The following is a 24,031-nucleotide window of genomic DNA, read 5'->3' on the forward strand; positions in this document are numbered from 1 at the left end:
TTAGATGAGTATTTTAACTTTACATTTTACTTACGTAATACCAGTAAGTCAAGCTTTATAATCGACCAACAGAAATCTACTCTCAAAGGTTTCGGATACCATAACAATAAATATATATAAATCCTAATCAAGAAACTAACTTCGTACATGAACCGCAAAGGTTATTGCGTAAAGTCGTACCTATAGTGTTAAGTGCACTTAAATCAATGTTTTATATTACTTGATTGAACTAATAGTCGCAACTTGCTATTTGTTTTGTTCTTGGTGTTTGCGATGCAACCTATTGCTCAGAATTGGTCTTGTTCAGCGATGTTGTAGATAAAAAATAATTTAGAATGTGACGTGACATGGATCTCACTTTAGGCCAATGACTTGTATCGGAATCTGACGTAACAAAAATGATTTTCGAAAATGAGTCGACTTGGAATTTAATCTTGACAAAAAATTTCCAACACTCTTACCTTCTACCCAGGCCGGTGCGCTACATGGTCGTTTTTGCACTTCAACAATGTTGGACGTTTTCAAGCAATGTCCGCTGGTGCAGTTTCGGGTTCTCGACTGAGTTCCCTTTTGTCGACAACTTGAGCCATCAGCTGACCAGGTGGTCCAAGTACTGGCGACTAATGCAAAATATAAAGCTCTAAATGATCCAATATAGGTTGCCTTTAAAACCGTGTTTTGATGTTTCAAATTGGTAATAGGCTACTTTGTAACAACGCATGTCAGAAAAAGATGTAGTGTGGAAATTATATTTTTTCAACAAGTGTAACAACTGGTTAGGAAAAAAACTTGTGACGTTTTGAATATCGTTTTGTTTTGTTTATCTTTTTTTAAAGCCGAAACTCGATTGTTTTTAAAGCTGTAACTGGAACTATTAAATACAACAGAGGCGTCCATGGGTTTACCTGATTGGTCAACTCCCAAAATAAGGTGAAGCATTGTCAGCATGCTTGCCTTGATTTCCTCTTTCCAAATTTGTTCACCTTTTTGTCTGTAATGTCATGATTATATTCGGCAAATAATACGAGACTATTGATTTTCTATTTGGTTAAACTGGAAGAGGGATTGTTTTACTAGAACAAAAATGATCGGGTTTCGTCAAACTTACCATTTAACTTATCCCGCTAAGCCAAATATGTTGCTTAAATATTTTGCGTTATACAAAGTTATTCAAGTTATAACAATGCTGGTGTATAGATGTGTTTAGTATCAAGTGAAGTGAACGGAGAATCCATAACTTTATAAAGATCGGAGCCTGACCGGTTTGCTAACATTAAGTAAACATTTGGCCATACAGTTTAACGCAGAATAAAGAGGTTGTTTTAAACAAGATTAGTCATTCGTTAAGTTGTTGAGGAGTAGTATAGGAAACTTTTTTTTTTTTTTTCACTTTGATAAAATTGTGTATCCGAAGACGGCTTCGCCTTTTCCGGACTCGACCGACGCCTTGTTTTTAAAACTCCATCTCCCACGATCTGGTATTAGCACTGACAACTTGCGGTTTGAATTCTACAAAGAAAAGTTGCTTGTTAACATCAGGAAACACTGACTCACGAGAGTAAATTGAATTTGACCAAACGTGCTCAAATTATATATTTAGTAAATTTATTAACTTGCTATAACGTAAGGTTACCTGTGTGTGATTGAGCAAAAAAACTGTTATAATTTATAAACGAAATTTAGCATATGTAGTCGCACATGTAGCCTGTTACTTACCGATGTTAGGGGAAGGTAAAAGTAAACCTCACAAACGCTGGAGACATGCAGCCCCATGTAAATTTGAACGCCTTCGTATTTAAGAGTATAATTTCGCAAAGAAACCGAACCATTGAAAGTCCGAAGAATCCCTTTGCCGCGAATTAACAGCGTGGAATCAACCTATTTCCAAAAAGCAATTTTTTTGTTTTAAATTCGGGCAATTAAATATCGTAAGACAAATAAGACAAACTATGTTAGAAATCACAGATACACTGACCTCAATCGAGTAACTTTCTGGGCCTGAATTGGCGTCAAGAAAATACATCGCTGTCATGGGGTGCATTGTGACAGTGGCAAAGATATACGACGGACCCCTGAAAGTAATGAAGACGAGATTCACCGGATTATTAAGGTCTTGTGTTGCAGTTTGTCAATCTTAGGCTACTCAATATTAAAAAAAAATATTAAAGATAAATGACTTAAAAAGTTTACACAAGGTCCTGTGTTGCAGTTTATCAATCGCATTCAATGTTAAAAAACTAATTAACGATAAATGACTAAAAAAAGCCCGTTTACGTGGCCATTCCAAGGGCAGTCGATAACCTATTACAAAGTTTTGTGTCATAATCCTACTACATCAAACAGGGTAAAACAAAAAAACACCACAAGGTAATAAAAACTGCCCCGAAAAGCTCGCATAAGTGTAGATTCTTTTTGTGTCATTTATGCGCGTTGGCTTTTCATCATCAAATCATTTTATTTAAGTGTCGGTTAACATATGTGTAAAACAATTCAAGTCATTTTCTCGCTATTTGAAACACCTCAACCGGGTGTTTCTTAAGTGTGGATAAAAAATTATCGAAAACGTGTAATTGTGATGTAAGCACAAGTTTGTGATGTTCAATAGATAATAGTTCACGTTGACAAGACACCTCAATTATTGAGTGTTAACTTACGTGTAGGTTTTGTTGTATGCTGCACTCACACGGGAAGTGTTTCCAACTTTATAATAGATCTGAAAGAAATCATAACTTGTTTTATGTGTTATTCATACGTCGTAATTTTTATAGAAAAACAGTTATTAGCAAGTATTTTACGTGTACTACTTTGAAACAAGCATAACAGCTGAATACAAGTTTGACCCAAAACAAGTTATTATTTTATTACTGAAATATAAACTGTTTTTTTATAAAATACAAGTTTGACCCAAAACTGACAAAACTTGTATAAAAAATATATATATAATACAAACAACACTTAACTTCATTGTGTTTCGGAGCTTGTTTTAAAGCAGTTTATTTAAAGGTTTCTTTCTCGTGCAAATTATCTGTTCTTCTTTAGAGTAAAAAAAAAATTCATAGTGACCCCAACTTTAACCATTCTTTTAAGGTAAAAAGATTACACGTGCTAAACGCTCTCACTTGATTTCCACCAGGAAAACGGTACATTTTCCAGTTGCTCGTGGTCATACTATATACATCGGGAGGATCTGGTATCGGGTAGGAATAAAAGTTGTCGACCTTCCTTGTAAGATTGCTAATGTTAGACCGAATACGCTGAAAGATTTCTGAAAACAAGATACATAAAAATAGCCTCGTCAATAGCATTTAATAACTAGAGCCACAGCAAAATTCTGTAGATTAATAAAGAAAAATATTTCGCCCAGTTATTTGAAACATTTTTACCAAAATACAACCAATATTGTACTTTTCGGAAACTCAAATGTCTATTTAAAGCAATACCTTTATATTGTAGCGTTTAGCGAATCTGTGGCAATCGAAACTTAAATGTGGCAATTGGACCCTTAATGTGGCAATTTGAACTTGAAGTCTCTTACACGAGGTAAGGCTGGTCGTCGTATACATCTGGCTCTTAAAAAATCGGGTTTTGGATTCCGCACAGAAACGACTTAATGAGATCTACGCAACGTCACTTTACTTATTTAATTCTCACTTTAATGCAATCACAATTACAACCGTATCCGAAATACTCAGAATACAACAGCATAAACGATATTTTTCAACGACTCCGGTCAACAAAGCATACATTATGTTGTATTCTTGTATTGTTCGCTCGAAGAGTAGAATTGAAAAAGGCGTAAGAATAAAAAGGCACAAGCTTGTATAGCTTGGATAATTGCCAATTTACATAGCACACACGAGTGGTAATCACCACAGGCAAAACAGTAAAGAAATGCGGTACAATGAACGAAACACGCGCATTTTACAGTCACAAGGACAGTAAACGAAGCGGGACCACAATATCTCCCCTTCGAAGATCGAAATCCCCTCATCAGAAGTGAAATCGCTCAGGAAGTTTACGCGATCTGTTCGTTCGTCGAGGATTGTCGGGACCGAATGAAGGAGAGCTGTGATTCAGTGACATGTCTGAATCTGCACTAGCAGTAAGGCCCTGCGGAATACTTGCTTCCGCTCCCGGTTCCAAATCCTCATCGGACGCGTATCGAGCGCGTAGCTGGTCGATATGACGTCTCCAAATTGGACCACGTGGAAGAACCTTAACATGAAAAGTACGGCTGCCACATCGTTTAATAATGGTGGCAGGAACCCAGCGAGCATCCTCGGTACGTCTTGGACCAAGATAGAAAGCGTAACATGGGTCTTCAATGTTAAAAGAAGTGATCTTCACGGGTTTTCGTGTTCCCTGTGTTTGTTTACGTTGCATCAGGTGTGCTGGCGAAGGCAACAGAGTATCTATTTTGGCCCGAATCTGTCTGCCGTTAAGTAGTTCACTTGGTGAAAATCCACTGGCGTTCGGAATACGCCTGTATTGCAGTAGAAACTCTTAAAATATGCCTCTTTGGGAGGTTTAGAAGACTTCTTAAGTGCCTTTTTAAAAGTTTGCATTAATCGTTCTGCCGCACCATTTGTAGCACGAAAGTATGGAGCTCCGGTCAGATGAACGATGCCCCTTTGTTTGCAGAAGTCTTAAAACTCGGCGGACATAAAAGCTTGCGCATTGTCGGAAACAATAGTATGGGGGTAACCGAAATGGGCAAAATCTTGTTCCAACAACTCCATAGTTGTTCTCGATGACATAGATTGCGTTTGATGTACACATGGGTATTTTGAGTGAGCATCTATCATCACAAGCCAATTACCTCCCAGAAAGTTAACTGCATGATCAATGTGTAATCGACTCCATGGCTTTTCCGGCATCATCCATGGATGTACAGGCGCCTTTGGTGGATCGTTTTGATGTTCAGCACAAGTTTGGCACTTGTGACAAAGAACAGTAATGTCGTCATTGATATTTGGCCAATAGACTGCAGTTCGTGCTAGTTGCTTCATTCGTTGAATCCCAAAATGTCCTTGATGAAGGATCTGTAGAACTGCAGAACGAAGTGATTCCGGTATAACTAACCGTGAACCATACAGTAGACACCCAAAACTTGTACTCAACGAATCCACAACCTTGCGCAACTTTGCAACTGGATTGTTGTATTCAATAGTAGATGGCCAACCTTCTCTCGTAAAACGCATGACTTTGGATAAGGTTGGATCTTTTCCACTTTCCTTTCGGAGTAACGCCGAATCGGTGGGTTGCACTTGTAAACTAAGACTGGTGATTGCACAAACCGTGTCGGTGTCATGTGCACTTTCCTCTATGTCGAAGAAAAAGTGCCCACCGTGCTAAGCGATTTGCAGCTAGAGCAGGCGTAGCTTTAGTAGGACAGAACAATGCCAGTAGTGGCTTGTGGTCTGTCAGTAGAATAAATTTCCTACCATATATATATTGGTAGAATTTCTTCGGCGCAAAGATGATAGCAAGAGCCTCCTTCTGAATTTGGCTGTAGTTGCGCTGGCTTTTAGTTAGTGATTTGGATACGTTGGCAATTGGTCTCTCGCTTCCATCATGATAGCGGTGAAAAAAAACTGCACCAATTCCAACGTTTGATGCATCGCAGGAAATCCCAATAGGTAACATTGGGTCAAAATGTATCAGAACTGTATCAGCTGTCAGCAATTCTTTTAATCTGCAAAATGCAGCTTGCTCGTTATGACCCCATTTCCATGCGATGTTTGACCGGGTAAGTCGATACAGTGGCTCTGCCACGCTTGAAAATTGTGAAGGCAGAAACTTGCAGTAGAATTGGACCGAACCAAGAAAATAACGTAAGCTTAACACATCTTTTGGTGATGACATTTTAATAACGGCATCCACCTTTGATCCTTTGGAAATACCATCTTTTGACAAAATGTGTCCCAAGTATTCCACTTGTGCTAGCGCGAATTTACATTTTTCCAAACGACAGCGTAGACCTTTGTCGTTAAGCCGTTGAAGAAGTTTTCCTTTTGCTTGTACGTCGTAGGGGTTTGATTGGTAAGAAAAACTTGAGCCACCCTCGTTTCTGGTACAGCATGTGCCTGTATAAACGTTGTAAACCTGGACCAGTAGTCGTCCCACAGCTCCGACGTGGAGTCGAATGAGGTAAAGCTTGGTGTAGCAACGGAAGGTGCAGCGTTTTGACTTGAACCGGCTTTCTCGACTAGGGCAAGAATTTAACTTCATTTGTTCATCATGGCGCCTTTGCTGCTCTTGTAGTTGTTCTTGCATCAGCTTTGCAACTTTCTCCATCGTTGAAAAGAATATCTTCGATACCAAACTGCGTAGAACTCGTTCAGTTGGTAGAATCCCCTTCGAGTTTAGTACTGGCCACCAATAACTCTGTTGTATTCTTGTATTGTTCGCTCGAAGAGTAGAATTGAAAAAGGCGTAAGAATAAAAAGGCACAAGCTTATAAAGCTTGGATAATTGGCAATTTACATAGCACAAACGAGTGGTAATCACCACAGGCAAAACAGTAAAGAAATGCGGTACAATGAACGAAACACGTGACTGTAAAATGCGCGTACGCGATTACTGCCTTAAGGACAGTAAACGAAGCGGGACCACAACACATTAGAATAACATATTAGAGTGGTGATGCGTTTTACCCATCCAGCTCATGCGCATTGGTCACACTTGAGCGACATCAGTGACGGAACATAAGAGATCACGTTAAACAGGGCAGTTAACTTACTGGTATTGCGTTACCTGTTATATGCAAATGATACAATCTGAAGTCGCAAGTCGGCCAAATGACTACGTGCGATGATTTGACAAGGAAGTTAAAAAAAGAATTGAAACGTCATTCGTAACCGAATTAATCTTAAAAAGTCAGCCCTGGCTTAACTTTGTGGACGCCCTAGAACAGGTGTCGGCAACCTACGGCCCGCGGGCCGGATCAGGCCCGCCGATGAAATCCATTCGGCCCGCCGTCTCCTAGACAAACCAGACACGAGTCTATTTGACATACTTTTTGATTAATTTAACTACGTAATTGCGAAAAATATTCGCGCTTCGCGCGAATGTTCATTATATGTTTGGTTTGTATACGTATTGAAGCTACCTTTTTAACTAGGTCAGCGATTCTCTACCGTTGCGCCGTAAAAGGCTGCCAAGTGCGTCGCAGACAAACGGAAAACGTATTCAAAATTATTGGACATATATTTTTTAACATTTTTTTATTTTCGGCAATGTAACAAAAACTTGCAAAAAATTTAAAAGAAATATTTGTATGCCAAAAAAAAAATCGCGCTCGCTTCGCTCATCTGGTGCGCCTTGACTTAAAACGGTTAACAAACACTGAGCTAGATTAACTTTAAATGTTATCGCGTTCCCTCAAAGTAGTTTTATTACACTCTTCATTAGTAGCATGGATGACGACGTGTGAACTTGAATTTTTAACCAAACGAACGCTTTTTTTCGCGCTTTGAGTCAACAATTTACTGCCACTGTAAATGTGATTAAACGTTTTTAAGTGCAAAAAATGCCCAAGGCCCGCCTGATTGACAGTTGCTCTAACATTTTAATACCACAATTCTTAGTTAACATTTGTGCGTCCCGCGGAGACCTCTCTAAGTTTGGTTTTGGCCCGCGACTAGAAAAAGGCTGCCGACCCCTGCCCTAGAATATGTCGACATATAAATTACACTGTATAGAAGTAAAACTAAACAAAAAATCGACATGCAACCACTGAAATATCTCATGTGTGAGTAAAAGATTGGGTAAACTACGATCATCACTGGGAGATAACTTTCTTACGACTCGCAACACTCAATGCGTAACATACCGCTTCGATCGCCATCCAATATGATATGCATCATCGTCATCATTGTTGCGTTGATTTCTTTTTGCGAAATTGTTTCACCAGTTGGTCTGCAAAAGAAAGTAGAAATTATAAATAGAAAAATTTAGAAAAGCTAATAGCTCTATTTAGGTTATTTTAATTTTGCAAACGAATACTTTCGCATTTCCACCTGACTTAGACACTTTTTTGACCAAACGAGTTTTACGTGAGCTTAGAAACTATAATTTTAGTATTTTGCGAGATTTATTAACTGCTATCTTACTTTGACAAGAGTATGTAACCAAGAACAGCTTGACCACCACCAGACTTCACCGTAGCCCTGTTTCTCGAATAATCTTTATAACGTGGACGACGTCCAGTATCGTGATATGACGTCGACACAACAAAAGTACGGTTCGAGTTCTGTTGAAAATATCAAAAGATTTATTTTTTCTTGAATGAAACTTTCAACAATTAAACAATTATATTAAAAGGTATGGTTCCAGATGGTATTTGAGTTCCCTCTGCATTCGTCAGGTACAAATTTGGACAGACGTTTCGCCGCAGTTATAATTAAAGTATTATTAAAACAATCTTTTGTGTAGCTTAATAAATGCGAAAAAAATGTTGAATAAAATGTACATGGAATAACGAGTCTGTTTTTCTATGTTTTACACTTGCAATTAATTAATGTATTTGCTATTTTCAACAACCGTCAAAGTAAGGTATCCGAGTTGTCACATATACCTACCGGAAAAAGTGGCAGAAAAAAGTAAACTTCGCAAAACGTTGGTTCTTGGGGCGCGAAATCCTGCACGCCTCCATATTGCATTGTATTGTTTCGCGTTGAAACCAAGCCCGCAAAAGTCTCAAATTTGACTTCTTCGACGCTAATGTAAGTAGGGAAACTCTGCACCTGGTCACAAAATTGCGTTTAAGTGGACTATTTCAGTGATGGCATGCGTAATCTAATTTCGTAAAATAATCATGAAGCAATGTTTCATAATAGTATAAACACTGACCTTTATTTCGTACTTTTCCGGACCAGATTTTTCACCGAGAAGAAAGAGTGCTGTGAATGGTGTGACACCATACGATGTAAATGTGAATAAAGGTTCCCTGAAATGAACTGGATTAAAGGATGCTTTTCATAATCTACTACAGCCAATTAAAAAATGTTATATATGCGGTTTTATACAACGTCATAACCAGATAATATGGAACAAACCATTTCCAAGCCAAGCGATAAGAGGTTATGTCCAATACAGGTATTACAGGTACGGCAAGTGACATAATTAAGATAAGTGATAAGAAATGAAAGTTAGTTTGTATTTACGCTTACAGAGAGATATATTTGGCAAAAAATAAAACAAAGTTTAGCGAAATACATTTCTCGTTCAATCTTACAAAATCCCTGACTTTGATTACGTCAGGCAATATAAAGAATATAAGCTACTTCAGGGTCGCACAAATATTGACCCGTGGCTATAAAAAATGTTGCAGATCATTTTGATATAAAGGCCGGGTTCCGATATATTAACCAAACTTGGGGCATCCTTTAAAAGCGTCCTACTAATCTGGTGAAAGTATAAATAAATAGAACAAGCTTATAGAGTCAATGGAATCCGACCGCTTTTTAAACGACTGAATAAACTCACTATAGTTGCTATATTAAAAATAGGCAAGCTTGGCACAGTTTAACTATCCTCCATGATTCTTCCGAACTTGCCACGCTCATGGGATAATTAATTTGTGGCAGATGCGCCACCCGAAATACTGACGTTCCCTTTGAACTCACGTGTAAGTTTTGTTGTAAATTGCACGTTTTGGTCCTTTCTTTCCTTCGAAAGATACCTGAAAACGCGTTCGATGGGTTAATGAAACATTTTCTTTAGCAGTTAGTTCGAGCAGCTCTTGTTAACCTAATCCTAGGGGTATAATTACGAGTTACGACTAATGGGGTTTAATTAACCAAAGGAGTAAGTAATCCTAATGTGAATGTTTAACAAATGTTTGTTTTTCAAAACAAATGTTTGTTTTTCACCGCAGTTCAACACATTTCAAAAAGTTTATAGTAAACAGCTTTTCAGTTTTAAATTATTTAATGTTTATTCAAATACAACATAATTTAAACATAAAAAATAGAAGTTTGACAATGGAATAATATTGCTATATGTTAAGGCTGTTAAGCAAAATGTAGTATCCAACCTATGGGATTGTTTAACATTTTTGGGTAAGGAATACAAATTATTAGGCCATTCTAGTGTTGTTCAATCACTGAAAAGAGTATTTCATAAAAAAAAAAATTGTTTGAGGTAACGATATTAAAAAAGTTAAGAACCAATAACATAGATCAGATGTGTTGAAATGGTTTCTGTCCGCAACAGTCAAACCTGACAACATGATGATCCGCTAAACACAACAGCAAATATATTGGACATGGTATTTTCAGTGTGCTTTATTATAGTACCGTGCAACATATTAATAACCTTGTAAAAGTTAAAAGTGATGTATGCAAGATTGTTTCAGTGAGAAAAATATTTATAATGAGTTGGTTTAGATCTACTCACAATAGCATTAAATCTGAAATAATGCAAAAAGTTTTTTTTGAGACTAAATTGGACGATGCGCACAAGAAGTTGACAAATGGCAGATCGAGATCCGCCATTTGAACACCACCGACATAAATAATCAAAATTTTGTTTAAAATTCAATCTTATGGTTTACTATTAGATATCCGAGATAAATAAGCGTCTGGGATTTGTGCTCACATGGTTTCCATCTCTTCGCCCGCCCTTGCGTATTTTGTAAACTCCCGGGGATGAGGGTAACTTGTAGAAGAAAAAGTTTTCCACGTTCCCTGTCAGATTAGCAGAGTTGCTTCGAAGGCGCTCGACGACATCTGTTGAAATATATGTAATACATTTTGTTTATAATTAAATTGGAGTTTTGAACCGATTAAGCCAGGGGCCCCAGGATCCGTTGAGGGTACGTGGACTAGTTTAAGGCGTCCACGTAGGCCTAACTGAAATATTAGTGTATTATTTTAAAAGCGAATGATTTAAAGTTTTTTTTGAAGAAAATATATTAACTAAAACAAAACTCTTGGAACCTTCTCCTTAAATGTTATTACATTCCATTTCAATTGCAAAACATTTGGAACGCAAACGGCAGTTTTGCCATGTTTACTACTACTAGAAAATCCTGCCGACCATGTTCTACGCAAACCAAAACAAAATTTTAGTAGTCCCCGTTACAAAAGTTTAAGCACCACTGCCACCGAAGTAATTGATCACAGTATAGTCAAAGCAGATGCTACTAAACACCATTGTATTGTGTGTATAATTTTAGTCTTAATTGCACAAATTGTTCACACATTTAACCCGTAAATCTCGCGATGGGTTATTCAAACTTTTGAACGGTTTCGCGCGGGTAACCATTTCACATTTGCAGAAACATGTTACCAAGCAAAATTAAAAAAAAAAATGTTAAACAAAAAAACGCAACTATAACATTCTCGTTTTGTTTTATGATAACAAAATGAGGTTTTAAACCTAAATTTGGAATACTGATACAAAAAAGTGAATGATGCCAGTTACGAACAAACACATGTGTGTATAAATTTTAATTCGGCTGTAACGTGGGACAATTAGTGATTGGTTTTAACAGTTTTAACTTCAGACCCTGGTGTTTGGTTTTTTATTTGTATAAGATTCATTTGGATTAAAAAATGACAAATTAACGTTTTAAAAGGTTAGTTTATCCTGGGCGGCTTTATTTGGAATTCCAAGTCATAAAGCTATTATGTGTGGTCACACGATATGTACTTAGGGTGTGGAAGTACAGAAAGTATGTTTATCTATATTTGGGAGGAAGGTAAAATAATTGTCCACCACTTCATTCAAACATAAAATAATTATAACAAAATTAGTTTATATAAAAACACACGAGGCAATAATGTACAAATTGTTTATAGCGTGACTTTCACCTTACAGTTCAGAAAAGGTTTTATGAATGTTATAATCACCATTCGCGAATGATGCAGTGGTCTCTGACGCAAATGCTAGAAACGAAAAATAAAGATCAAACAATTTAATATGCGATAACGCTATTGAATCGACATTATGAAAAAAGGTTTAGTCAACGATGCACTATATTCTTCGTAGAGGTGTTTTTCTTATTCAGACAAACCGCGAATACGTTTACTGTGCTTTATAGCGACGCGTAAAGATGTCTATTATTAGCCTGTTAGCCGCTGTAGGCGTTTTCCTAGAGGCAATCATGACAGAAACAATTATTTTTGCTGCATAATTGCCACGCATGACGAAATCAAATTGACAATTAAGAAAAGATGACTTGAAATACAAAACTATGGTATAAAGCTGCATTTCTCAATTGGTGCGCCAGAAGGTTGTATTCTGCGCCCAAGCCCGTCGAAAAAATATTCGAAATATATTTATATTTATTCCTTTCTATTTCGGCTTACTTTGTTGAGTGCGCAGTAACAAAACGATAAAGCCTATAATACAATAAAAACGAGCATGAAATTTACGATAACTACCGGTATACTGCGTAAAAGGTACGCACTGCGCAAAAAAGTTCAAAACAATTGTCGTAGGGTGCTTGGCTGTTGTGTAACCGAGCGGTCACTTAATACCTGTAGACGTTGTATTTTATAGTGTTGTAAACCAGATAACGTGCTACCAAATAGCCACTTTGCTGGATTTAGCTCGTCTTATTTTTGTTGCTGTAACGAAAACCATTACTTATTTGAAATTTTACGCAATACAGTAACACAAACACGCGAAAAGAAGTCATCATGAAAACAGAAAACACGTCAGGGCTCACTTTTCAAGATATAACGATTCGGTAACCGACGCACGTTATGAATGTGGCCTCGGGTGTATGAAAAATGTATTTCGCTGAGTGTAATTGTGTTAATTTGCGGGACTATCGTTGAAAGTGGCATATTTTGTGTGCTGTGAAACCTAGAGTGTAGCTTAACTATGTTTGGGTATCTAAGATTTGTTTAGACTACTTACAGTAATTCTCAACTGTATTTTACTGTAAAATTACCGTAAATGAAAAGGTTTGTATGAACGTTCACTCAAATTATTTAATTGACAAATACGAAGTAGGTTGGTACTAAATACAAAAGTGGTATGCACGTGCCGTACGCGTATACACATACACCACTTACATACAAACACACTAGCACACACACACACACACACACACACACACACACACACACACACACACACACACACACACACACACACACACACACACACACACACACACACACACACTAACACACAAACACATAAACACGGACTCATATACACCTGCGTCAGTTCTAGACAATGGACAAAGTGCGGACCGGTACAGAATAAGTTATTAGTTGTTTAGTTCCGCGGTGACCAACACTTTTTGTCCAATTTTTTTTACTTTTACTTAAGATGCGCCGCACAATTTCATTGTTTCAAGGGGGACACACAATAAAACCTAAAAAGCAACAAAATCTAAAGCAGAAAAATCTATAAAACCGTAATATTAAGATCAACGACATAAAAAATCCATGCCCAGTATTATTCATGATAGAATATGGTCTAAATCGTTTGAATAAGACAAAAAAAACTTGTCGGATTAAATCCTAAATTCATCGAAATAAAGGTGAAATGCCAAAATAACGCCTGAAATTGAAGGAAGAGATTATGGGACGTTTGGGCGGCCTATAGTTTGAATGGCTAATTTGAAGCGCCGCTGTTTTGCAGCGCATTTTTCGGCCCTGTTTAGGAATATTGGTGGGAAATGGGTGGGGTAAGAAAATTGGTTAGGGTTTAAATTATTAGGGAAATTGGTCATGTAGCCTACTTAGGGGTGAAGTTTGGGGTTAGGTAAAATGTAGTGGAGGCCTGATTCTGGCCATTTAGTTCTTATTCCGTCGGATTTGGGACATTTTTACGATTTAAACGGCAATACAACAATAAGGTATATGCTCTATTTTGGTCTCATTCCAACGTTGCGTTGTTCTTATTTCGGTCCTATGGCTGGAGTTCTTTTAAAACGATAACTAGATACATACGAACAAATTGTATAATAAACAACATCCTATACTTTTCTGTTGTACTTTTTAAAAATAGCATATTGTTATTCATTTTGATAAGGTATAGGCTATACCTACTCTTTATTGTACAATCTTGAAGGTATGTTGCGCAACTGAAAAACATTAAATGGGCTATCCTACATTATTTTTTATTAAAAAACTAATTTTTGCCATTAGTAAACTGAGTAAATACAAAGTGGCTATAGGTTTCTATGAATTTTCAAAATCGCAAATATATACCTTTGCTTGTTCCAGTTGCGAAAACACAAATCAAGAGCAGTATTTCCACGAAAACTGTATCCTTCCTATACATTGTGCCTAAAGAAATGACTGAAAAACATGTTTGTCCTCTGTAGCGCTGTATAACATTCCTAAGCGAAACAGTCATTATGGATTTTCCTGTTAGCGCTTCGTCATTATAGCCCACAGGCTTGATTGTATGTTGGCAAGTAGCGAAAGCGGTCTTAATTTTAAAGTCGTTTCTGCTATAGCTTTAACCAGTGGTGGCGATTCAGTCGGTTCTCACTGGTTGTGTAGAACCTTTTCACAACATTTTATAAGATCAGCGAACCGGGTAGCATTACTGGTTACCTTCAATGAATTTTTGCTCTTATCTGATACACCGATTTTTGAGATCAAAGTAGCTCACGTGTTTTGTTTTTTTGAAAGTGTGCATGTTCTCTTTTTTTATTGATCCCTTGGTAAATGTACACCAGCTGGTTATAACATTTATAGCTAATTTCACCCAGAAATCTACAGGCTAAATTGAATGGTGAAAAACGGATATTTTCAATATTTAGTTTTAATTTAATTAACTTTTCATTTTCATTTCCTTGTATGATGCAATACCATCACGAAATATTGCGACTTTAAAGCCCTTTTTTGTTTACTAACACATTTTTAGATCATGTAAACTTAACTGCCGTCGGAACGCTGCACAAATATGTTTATTCAATTTTAACTAAATTAACAAAAAATATATATGTATATGTAAAGTATGCAAGGCGAAATAAAACGGATTGCTAGGATTTTAACAAGTGCCCTACATTTTGTGTGGTACACAAACGAGTCACGTTATAAGTGCCAAAAAAATGTCATCATCAACGCGGAAGGCTAATGGTAATTTACAGTGTCAAAAAGCGAAGTTAGTCATGAAACGATATGAATAAAGTCAACGCAATTTAGATAGATGTTTTGCTTACCATTGCTTAAGACGTTACTCTTCTGCATTTCAATTGTACTTCAAAATTGGTGACGAGCCTAGACAACTTGTTGTGCACAACAAAACTCACAGGTCAGTAAAATGTTGGCCAATTAGATGTAGCGTTAATAATTAAATAATCTTGAAGAAAAAACAATCTCTCCGGAAGGAAAAGTTCATTGTGTATATGATGAGTTAACTACAATTAATTTGGGGTTTGTTTAGAAAAGTGGCATGGTCCTTTATTTGGATGATTTTTAGCAGAACATTTTAAATGTATTGACAGAATATAGATTGTTAGTTGTTGATTACCACCGGATAATCTATGCCTTAGTTTTGCAATAAAAAATTGTTTACAGCATTTTTTCTTCTAAATGAAAAATCTGGTCCTCAACAGTACTCAATAAAGGTGAGCAAAACCTGTTTTCTATTGAATTTCATCATTTAGCCAATGTAGTCTTAACCTTTACCTATTTCGTCTGGACGACTTGTCAATATTACAGGTGATCTCCGAATTCAACACACACGTCCGTGGCTTGTTTGAGACGTTCGAAGGCTCGGTTTTTCTTCAAAACTACACTCTCAAGTATCGAGGCACGCAACTGTCCTCCAAAAAGGATCCAACGGCTTGCGAAGTTTACTTTTTCTTGCCGCTCACTCCAGTAACTATTTAGGCCCAACTAGAGATATCCGATAATTAATTTACAAGTTTTACGACTCGAAACTTTGGAGAAAATGTACCGCGATGCCGTTTGATACTGAATAACGTCATTACCATGATCAAACAAGCGACATAGTTGACAATTAAATAAGATTTCGTAGTTATTATTTTGTCACTATTTGCTTTTTGATAAGAGGTTTTAATTACCTCCAGTGACGACCAAGGGTTTAAACCGTCGCAAAATATAGCTGAAATATTTGGATTAATTTTGTATTGGATTACAACAATACAACCCTAGTATTGGACCAGTTCCGATAACATTACTCCGTCAGGTATTAACTTTAAACCGATATTGTCGGTCATCCCTCTATAGGCCAAAAGCAGAAATATATATGGATTTCTGATTTGGAGAGCGATTGTTTAAAAGGGAAACAAAAACTTGTAGTTTATTCTGGATGGCATTAACACCACAGTTACAACAGTTACTGATCTTGGGAAATACTTTGGACAATAATGGAGATTACAGCAATAAACAAAACTAAAATATGTGGTGATGCTGCAAAATTAAAGTAGAATGCTTCGACGTAGTTTTTGCAAATTTTCTCTAGCTTTAGAATTTGAACTTAAAAGCTGAGATTTTCAAATTAGAGGTCCATGGGAAAGGGGCGTCGGCAGAACATTCCTTTTTATAGGCTGAAAAGTTGTATTGGTGCGACAATAGATCTCTTTTCAAAATCTATTAAAAATATTTTTTTAACAGCTGTTAAACATTGTTCTGAAAAACATTCAAGTGGTCAGCCAATATTTCAAGAAAACCTAAAAGGGGTCCGCAATGTGAAAACGTTGAACCACTGCTTTAAAATGATTCTTATTGTACGTTCTAACAACCCGTTACACGTTTTTAAAACAGATTTTATCGTTAAATGTTGTTCACGAAATGCCACGTCCAAATCTGGACGTTTGGCAACCCTTAAACTTACACAGAAATCGGATTTGGACAAACGGATCGCACATATTGTTGCGCATTTACAATGTTTTGTTACCTTTCGGCAGATTTTTACAAACATAGCCCCTCATTCTGGTTTACTTTATTCCCATTAAGGAGGGTATTTTGTTCTCATTAAACATCATTCCGGCTTAATTTCTTTTTCATAAAGGAAGAAGAGTTAATTATTTAGGTTGACGTCTAACTGTCAAAAGAGATCAAACAATTTAACCTTTAAGACAACCGTCGACTACCCTCGATGTGAACAATTTTTTTTGTGTTTAACTGTGAAAAACCGCAGATTTATCAAAGCACTTGTTGCGCTTCAGAATTCAAAACGCAGGCTTAGCCTGTGGCCAAAAGAGAGCGATGTTCCTTCGTATCATTGGAAACGTAAACATGGAACGAAAACAGAAAACCTAGCTTTTGTCCGATCGGGAGGCGACAAGGTCGTGTTTGGATTTACTCTTTCTGTTGAAGTTTTTCAAATGCGACTAATGTTTACGTTTACGGTTCAAAGCTTTTTGTTGAAAACAGCTCCAGTTAATAATTTTTCAGCAAGAAATGGATCTGCTGAAAGGGATATTGTAGACTGTCGTAAAACTTTCGCAGCGGGCACATTATAATAAGTAAGCGCAGTTTCTTAGGAAAATACTTATTGCTGAGACATATGGGTACATATTTCATAAGATTGTAGGGCAACCTGCTAACGCAATCCTGCAACGGAATTCGTGAAATGCAATCTACAGGCTAAACAAAACGCATTTAAATTTTATTTTTAGATAAATTTTATTGAACTCATACGAAATGCATTTTTACTCTTTGCTTATCTGTTTTTTTAAAAGCACCCAATTAAACATTTAAACAAAATTATCCATTCATAGCAGGTGCATTCAGGTTACGTTGGTTTCTAAATAAGTGCTGGTACTGTTCTTCCAACTAACCCAGCTATAAAGACTTCCGAAAGTTTTGTTCCGAATTTAAAATAAGACCTTTTTCATTTCATTGTAAAGTTGTCTTTTGAGATTCGAAAAAACAACCATTAGTAAAGCATTAGTTTTTATAGTTGCTACGTTTTACCCGATCAGCTTGCGTTGCCGTCTTTAAGTTTTCCAAAAAGTTTTAAACCATCGTTTTTGACCCATTATATAGGCTGGAATATTGTAACATTTAAGCCTTACATCGCCCCATACAGGTTATCATGAAAATGGCCTAAAATTCAGCAAACATGTTATGATAAATGCAATGTTTTAACCTTTCAAAGATCGAAGAGAAAAACTCGGGTTTTTCAAACCAAGTAAGACGTTAAACTAACACATGGCAACTCTGTAATTTTATTTTTCATACTATAAATTATTGCGTTCATTGCTATATCAAAGTTTATTTTTATATTTTACGCATAAAATTGAGGAAAAACAGCCAATAATGGCAAAATTTCCTGTTTAAATCTAAGCAAATTTTCCTAGGCGATGAAGCATCCCATTCTACTAAGGTTGGTCGGAAAAACCTCGACTCGTTTGAACGTTGGTGTCTGGTAAACTGACAGTTGTTTTTCATGACAACTCTTTTGCATCATACAGTAGTTCGGAGGTAAGTTAAATGTTTACTTCATTATATAAATCGACACAGAAACGTAGCCACATGGCTTTAGTGCAAGATAATGTTGACGTAATTGATATCGGTTCGACGTTCGTGGAGCAGGCAATTCAGTTCTGCCGCATACACATGTTTGTCCATGGGCTTACCTTACTTTTTTTGCTTTCAGTTATTTCCGATTATACAAAATGATGCGGAGTCGTCTGTGTACCAAGTTGAAGCAACAGCAAGCGAAGTGAGGCCCGATGATTGTTGTGTTTCAGGCGACCTACTTACCTCAACTTTCAATGTTGAGTTGGATACCATCAGCGATTCAAAGCCGAGTAAAACACGTGTTTTATTAGTTTTGGACGGTCGACAATTTTTGTTTTTGAGTTCACCTCAATGAATTCAATAATGTTAACTTTACAAGCCTTTTATACCTCTCTGATGATGTGATTCGTGAGCCAAGAGCTAGCGAACCTACAAAATCTCGCCCTATCTCATACTAAAATTTCAATGGCATAAAAAAACATATTTATTCAAAATTTAAGAAAAAATATTTTACCACCACACTAAGACAGTTCTATATTTTATAAATAAAAACTTAAAAGAATATCAATATTGAATATTATTATTCGCCAAATATTACAAGATAAAAACATTTGCCAACCGTTTAACCAACAAATTGGGATAGGCCTTGATCTCACCTTTGTAGCGATGCTACACTTGATGTCACTGATTATGTGGTTAAGGGTTTAAATCAGTGTTTCACAACCTTTTTGACACTACTGTCCCCTTGGGCTTAATATTATTTCATAACGCCCCCTTCACCTTGCTTTACAGTAAAGTATTATATTGATCGTTGTATAACATCATATTGTCTTCACATTCGTTTCGATAAGCCGTCAATCTAATTTTAGGTTGTCTAACATACATTCACTATGGGAATTTATGGATTAATTAATTCACCAGGTTATGTCACCAGGAAAAATTCAACTTTCTGCACCAATACTTTAAATCAGGGGTCGGCAACGTTTTCTTGTCACGGGTAACAATCAAACTTAGAAAGGTCTCTGTGGGCCGTTTTTATAATATTTATTTTATGTAAAGCTCAGCGCCCCCCCAAATTAGAAACAGACCCAAAACGACCCCTTGTAACTCGCCAACGCCCACAAGGGGGCGGTACCGCCCACGTTGGGAACCTCTGGTTTAAATTGGCGATATCCGAAATTCATACTTATAACCGATCGCGATAATCTTTAAACACCTGTAGTTCGCACAGTTCAAATAGGGACTGGACGAAATTTTAGCACGGCGTTTAAGCCAAGCGTTGGAGTACGGGCATAATTAATATATAGACATTACTTGTTTATTATATTATTTGTAGATAATAAGGGTCCTATTGTATGAAAACCAACGGCATATTACAAACAAACAAAACCAGATTTGCATATTAAAATGAACATTAACTTGTCTGAGGAACACTGTAGGGTGCAAAAGTGTTGCCTGGAAAAACATTTGCTAATTCACCAGGCACCATCGGTCGGGAATTTTTCCGAACAACCTTTCTGGCATGAGGTGTTAAAATTTAAATATGATATACGATTTAATGCATAAGTTTAACGCGTAAAACAACAAAATAGCATTCTTTATAGAAAGTAACGCAGTAATTTATGAAATATATAATTGCACAGTTGATGTGTGGTAACTTAACGTCTTACTTCGTTTGAAGAACCCGAGTTTTTCTCTTCGATCTTTTGAAGGTAGAAACAAGGGCTCTGCAAGACAAACGGCCGCGTATGTCAGTTTTTAGGTTTATAAGGGTTCACCAACCGTATTTTTCAATACTTGTTAACAACGTCACTTGCCAAAAAAGATCGATGCAAAAAATAATTTGATAATCTTAATATGCTACGTCACCGGCTGTGTCGTCAACGAACCTTGCTCACCTCGGGAGAGGAGTCTCTGGTATAGGGTGGATTGTTGTCTAGACAGATAGAGTTGACGCTAAATCACCATCAGCTTTCTGTTCAATGAAGTTTATAAAAGGTTTTAAAGAATGTAAAAGATCGAATCATATTAAGGCAGATGTGTTTTTTACAGAACGACAAAAAATTATTCAGTAATGTGCGCCTCCGTAGGGAGAGTTTGTTAAACCGTGAATAGAGTGGTCGTAAAATAACAAAAGCACATTTAAGGAGGCTACCACTCATAAAATGCTGAGAATCTCTAGCGTAAATTACTGTGGCTATGCATCACGTTTCCTTATAGGCTAAAATATTTTTCATTCAAGCCAAATTTACTAATACGCGCAAGATATATTTATAATGTAGCATGCGGCTTAACTTACGTCGGTAAACAAAAGTCCGGAAGATTGGGAAACAATTTCGGCGTAAAATGTAAATGCAAAAGCAGCATCAGACGATTTCTGTTGAAAACACAAATAAGGCAACCACACTAATTAATTAATTATCATGAGCGCGGAAGGTTTTACCCCAATTTAGCGTGGTTAAACAAAATGTAAGAAGCCTTTAACTGTCGCCCCTTTAGGCACTTTTAAATATTATGTTATACAATCCCTGTGTAGGTTTGCTGAAGCACGTGTCACAATCTCTATAACCTATGTTTACAATTGGCCTGAAAAGTAATGCATGATTTTTTGGTCGGTTGATAGCTATTTTATCAGTTGCCCGGCCTAATATGAGCAAAAAAACAGTTGTAAATTTAGACTGATTATGCGGTTGTTGTATATTTTGCCTGGGGGGTATAGTGCGGTACTACTGTATTTTACAATAGCGCAGTGCTGCTAAATTTTGTCAGAGTGGTATTAGGTAGTTAACTATATTCCTCCAACGGGTCTTGTTTGTCGCTTTCCATTGCCTCACAATCTTATTTTCCGTTTCGATGCTTAGCAGGCAAAAACGAACGTTGTCCGAAGTTGCGTGTCATTTTTGGGCATGGTGTTGTGCCACAAACTAGGTTGCCAGTGGACAAGTTCATTCAAAATATATATAAATAAATATATTTATTTTTAATTTTTTTAGGCACTTAAAAACAAAAAAACTAGACAGGGTGTGCGGTTTTTGTATATTTTTCCATGGGGTTTAGCGCGGTTCTACTATATTATATCAGGGGGTATGGTGCGGTTCTACTATATTATACCAGGGGGGTATAGCGCAGTTCCACTATACTTTACCAGGGTGTTATTCTATATTCTTTCAACGGGTCTTATTTGTCAGTGCCCATATACTCCCAATGTTGTGCTTCCAGTTTCGGTGCTTTAGCAGGCAAAAGTGGATGAGCCCGAAGTTGCGTGTTATAGGTTGGACATGGTGCACTTTTACAAGATTGATTGCCCGTGGTCTTAATTAAATTTTGCTGCGAAGCAAACCTATAACTTGTCTTTATAATTAAAAAATATTTGACAATTTTTTCCTGCACATCTATACGCCTCTAATTGGGGACAAAAGCCAATAGTGTGATGTATTCGATTTATTTATTTACAGCTATCTACTCCAATCTAGCAGCAGAAAACCTTCAATACAGAATTCGTTCATATCGTTTGCTTTATTCTGGCCTCGAAGCGGCCTGCTGTGCTTTTTTTGTCCAGCGCGTGCAACATTTATTGTGTAAAGTGTCTTGTCTTTTTGAAACTAAGCGCGTGCGACTTGCCTTTTAGAAAGAGGGTTCTCTTAGGAAATTTTATTGCTCTTACAAAACAACATATTTTACCGCCGCAAGTTTAAATGAAAAATCTGCCAGGCAGTGTACACCACTCTGTTTGCAATTTTTATTTTATCAAAAAATCACTTTAATTTCTATGTTTGTGGTTAATTATTTTCCCCCATGGGTTAATTATTTTGAGTTGAAGGTCAAAATTTTGCTGTGAAGCAACCTATCATTTGTTTTTACAATTGAAAACTATTTAACAATGTTTTCTTTAGTTTTTTACACGCCTCTAAACACAAAAACGGCCGAATTTTAATTTTGCCCCCCTACGATACCCCCCTTTTTTCAAGAGGTAAAATGTTTATTTTAACATCAGCTTTAAATGGTTCTCTAACATTTGTAAAATTTTCAGATTTTTATATCATTTCCTTCTATTGTAAAAATAGAAACAACTTTGGGAGGGTATTCATCAGTTGTGAAAATTTCATGTTCCAACTATGTTTTTTTCCGTGTCAAAAGTGAGCCACAAAAAAATTGACCGGAAAAATAAAAAAATAATTCAGACAAAAACAACATGTGTCCAAAAAAAAAATTAGTTTTTTTCGGGCCGCATAAATAGTTAAAATTCAATTTTGGCCTAGATATTCGTACTGTGATCCATTATATAGCATTTACTAGTTGTGAACTGCTGCGATCTATTATATAGCATTTACTTTCAATGTAGCCGTGCAGTGCGCCCTAATCATTTTTTCATTACTTGCAGATAACCTTTATCTGATCAAAACTGTGTGTCTATCAAATGTAATTGTGTGACAGACTAACGTGTAGTAATGCCAGGCACAGGTATTTCGCCATTTCCTTATATGCGTTAAGTTTTCAAATTTTCATATTACCAGAAATGGCGCTAGCCTTGGACAAACTTCTAGGTCAGTGTCCTGGAACGTTTAGGAAGAATTAGTATTTGGACCATGTTTTTGTTTGTTTTATATGTACATCTAGTTATCCATCACAATTCCTTGTGAAATAGCTTTAAACAGACGTTGTTTATTATTTGTAATATTATGTTGTATTACATATATTAGCAAACTGTTTTGTATTTAATATCTGTTTGCTGATTATAAACGGCATATTATGAGTATTTAACACCTTTGTTATGTCTTTTCTTGGCACATTAGCCCTGTTTCCATTATTTACCTCAACTATACATTTTACCCAGTATTCTGCCTATGTTAGATTGCTCTTATCACAGACGACACAGGCCAAATCTTGTCTGTTTGACATTTTGTAATTGTGCTTTACTTCTAATTGGTGTTAATGTTTTTTCTGGTTTTGCGTTTCGTCTTACAAACATGTTTATACGTTGACCCGGTTGTGTTTGTGGGCTTAGCTGATTTTTATGATTACTTCAAACGAATAGAAGGCTTTACGACTACGTCATACATGAAACAAATAGTATTGAAATATTCGTATAGTAGTCCGTCTTCTTCTACAAATTTTGTTGCTTGTTCCCTCCTAATCACTACGTCCGCTGCCTCCTTTAGTTTATCAATTGACGTGTCTTCTCTGTGTGCCATTTCGAATTCAGCCTTGTCCGTCACAGGCCATTTATCACATTTCGGCACCACTAGCGGTTTCTCTTTATCTTTTTCAGGTATCTATTAAAAACGCGTTTGGACAGCATTCGCTTCTTCCCACAATATATTTATTTTTAATTTTTTTAGGCACTTAAAAACAAAAAAACTAGCCATGGTGTGCGGATTTTGTATATTTTTCCAGGGGGTTTAGCGCGGTTCTACTATATTATATCAGGGGGTATGGTGCGGTTCTACTATATTATACCAGGGGGGTATAGCGCAGTTCCACTATACTTTACCAGGGTGTTATTCTATATTCTTTCAACGGGTCTTATTTGTCAGTGCCCATATACTCCCAATGTTGTGCTTCCAGTTTCGGTGCTTTAGCGGGCAAAAGCGGATGAGCCCGAAGTTGCGTGTTGT

At 36.6% G+C, this 24,031-nt stretch overlaps 1 protein-coding gene across 1 annotated transcript; it reads right to left on the bottom strand.

Annotated features, from left to right (window-relative positions):
• Nucleotides 1-354: 354 nt before the first annotated feature.
• Nucleotides 355-10,720, bottom strand: LOC146135652 (uncharacterized). Its single transcript, XM_083396106.1, has 13 exons — nt 10,603-10,720; nt 9,630-9,685; nt 8,854-8,950; nt 8,583-8,747; nt 8,115-8,254; nt 7,835-7,920; nt 3,120-3,265; nt 2,655-2,713; nt 1,976-2,072; nt 1,717-1,878; nt 1,391-1,509; nt 906-991; nt 355-620 (listed from the first exon to the last, which is right to left on the bottom strand). Exons 4-13 carry the CDS (start codon nt 8,661-8,663, stop codon nt 355-357), a joined length of 1,242 nt encoding a protein of 413 aa, XP_083252232.1. The 5' UTR covers nt 8,664-8,747; nt 8,854-8,950; nt 9,630-9,685; nt 10,603-10,720.
• Nucleotides 10,721-24,031: the final 13,311 nt, after the last annotated feature.

The sequence above is a fragment of the Ascidiella aspersa genome, chromosome 8 (assembly GCF_963924565.1).
Source record: "Ascidiella aspersa chromosome 8, kaAscAspe10.2, whole genome shotgun sequence".
Taxonomy (NCBI): Eukaryota; Metazoa; Chordata; class Ascidiacea; order Phlebobranchia; family Ascidiidae; genus Ascidiella; species Ascidiella aspersa.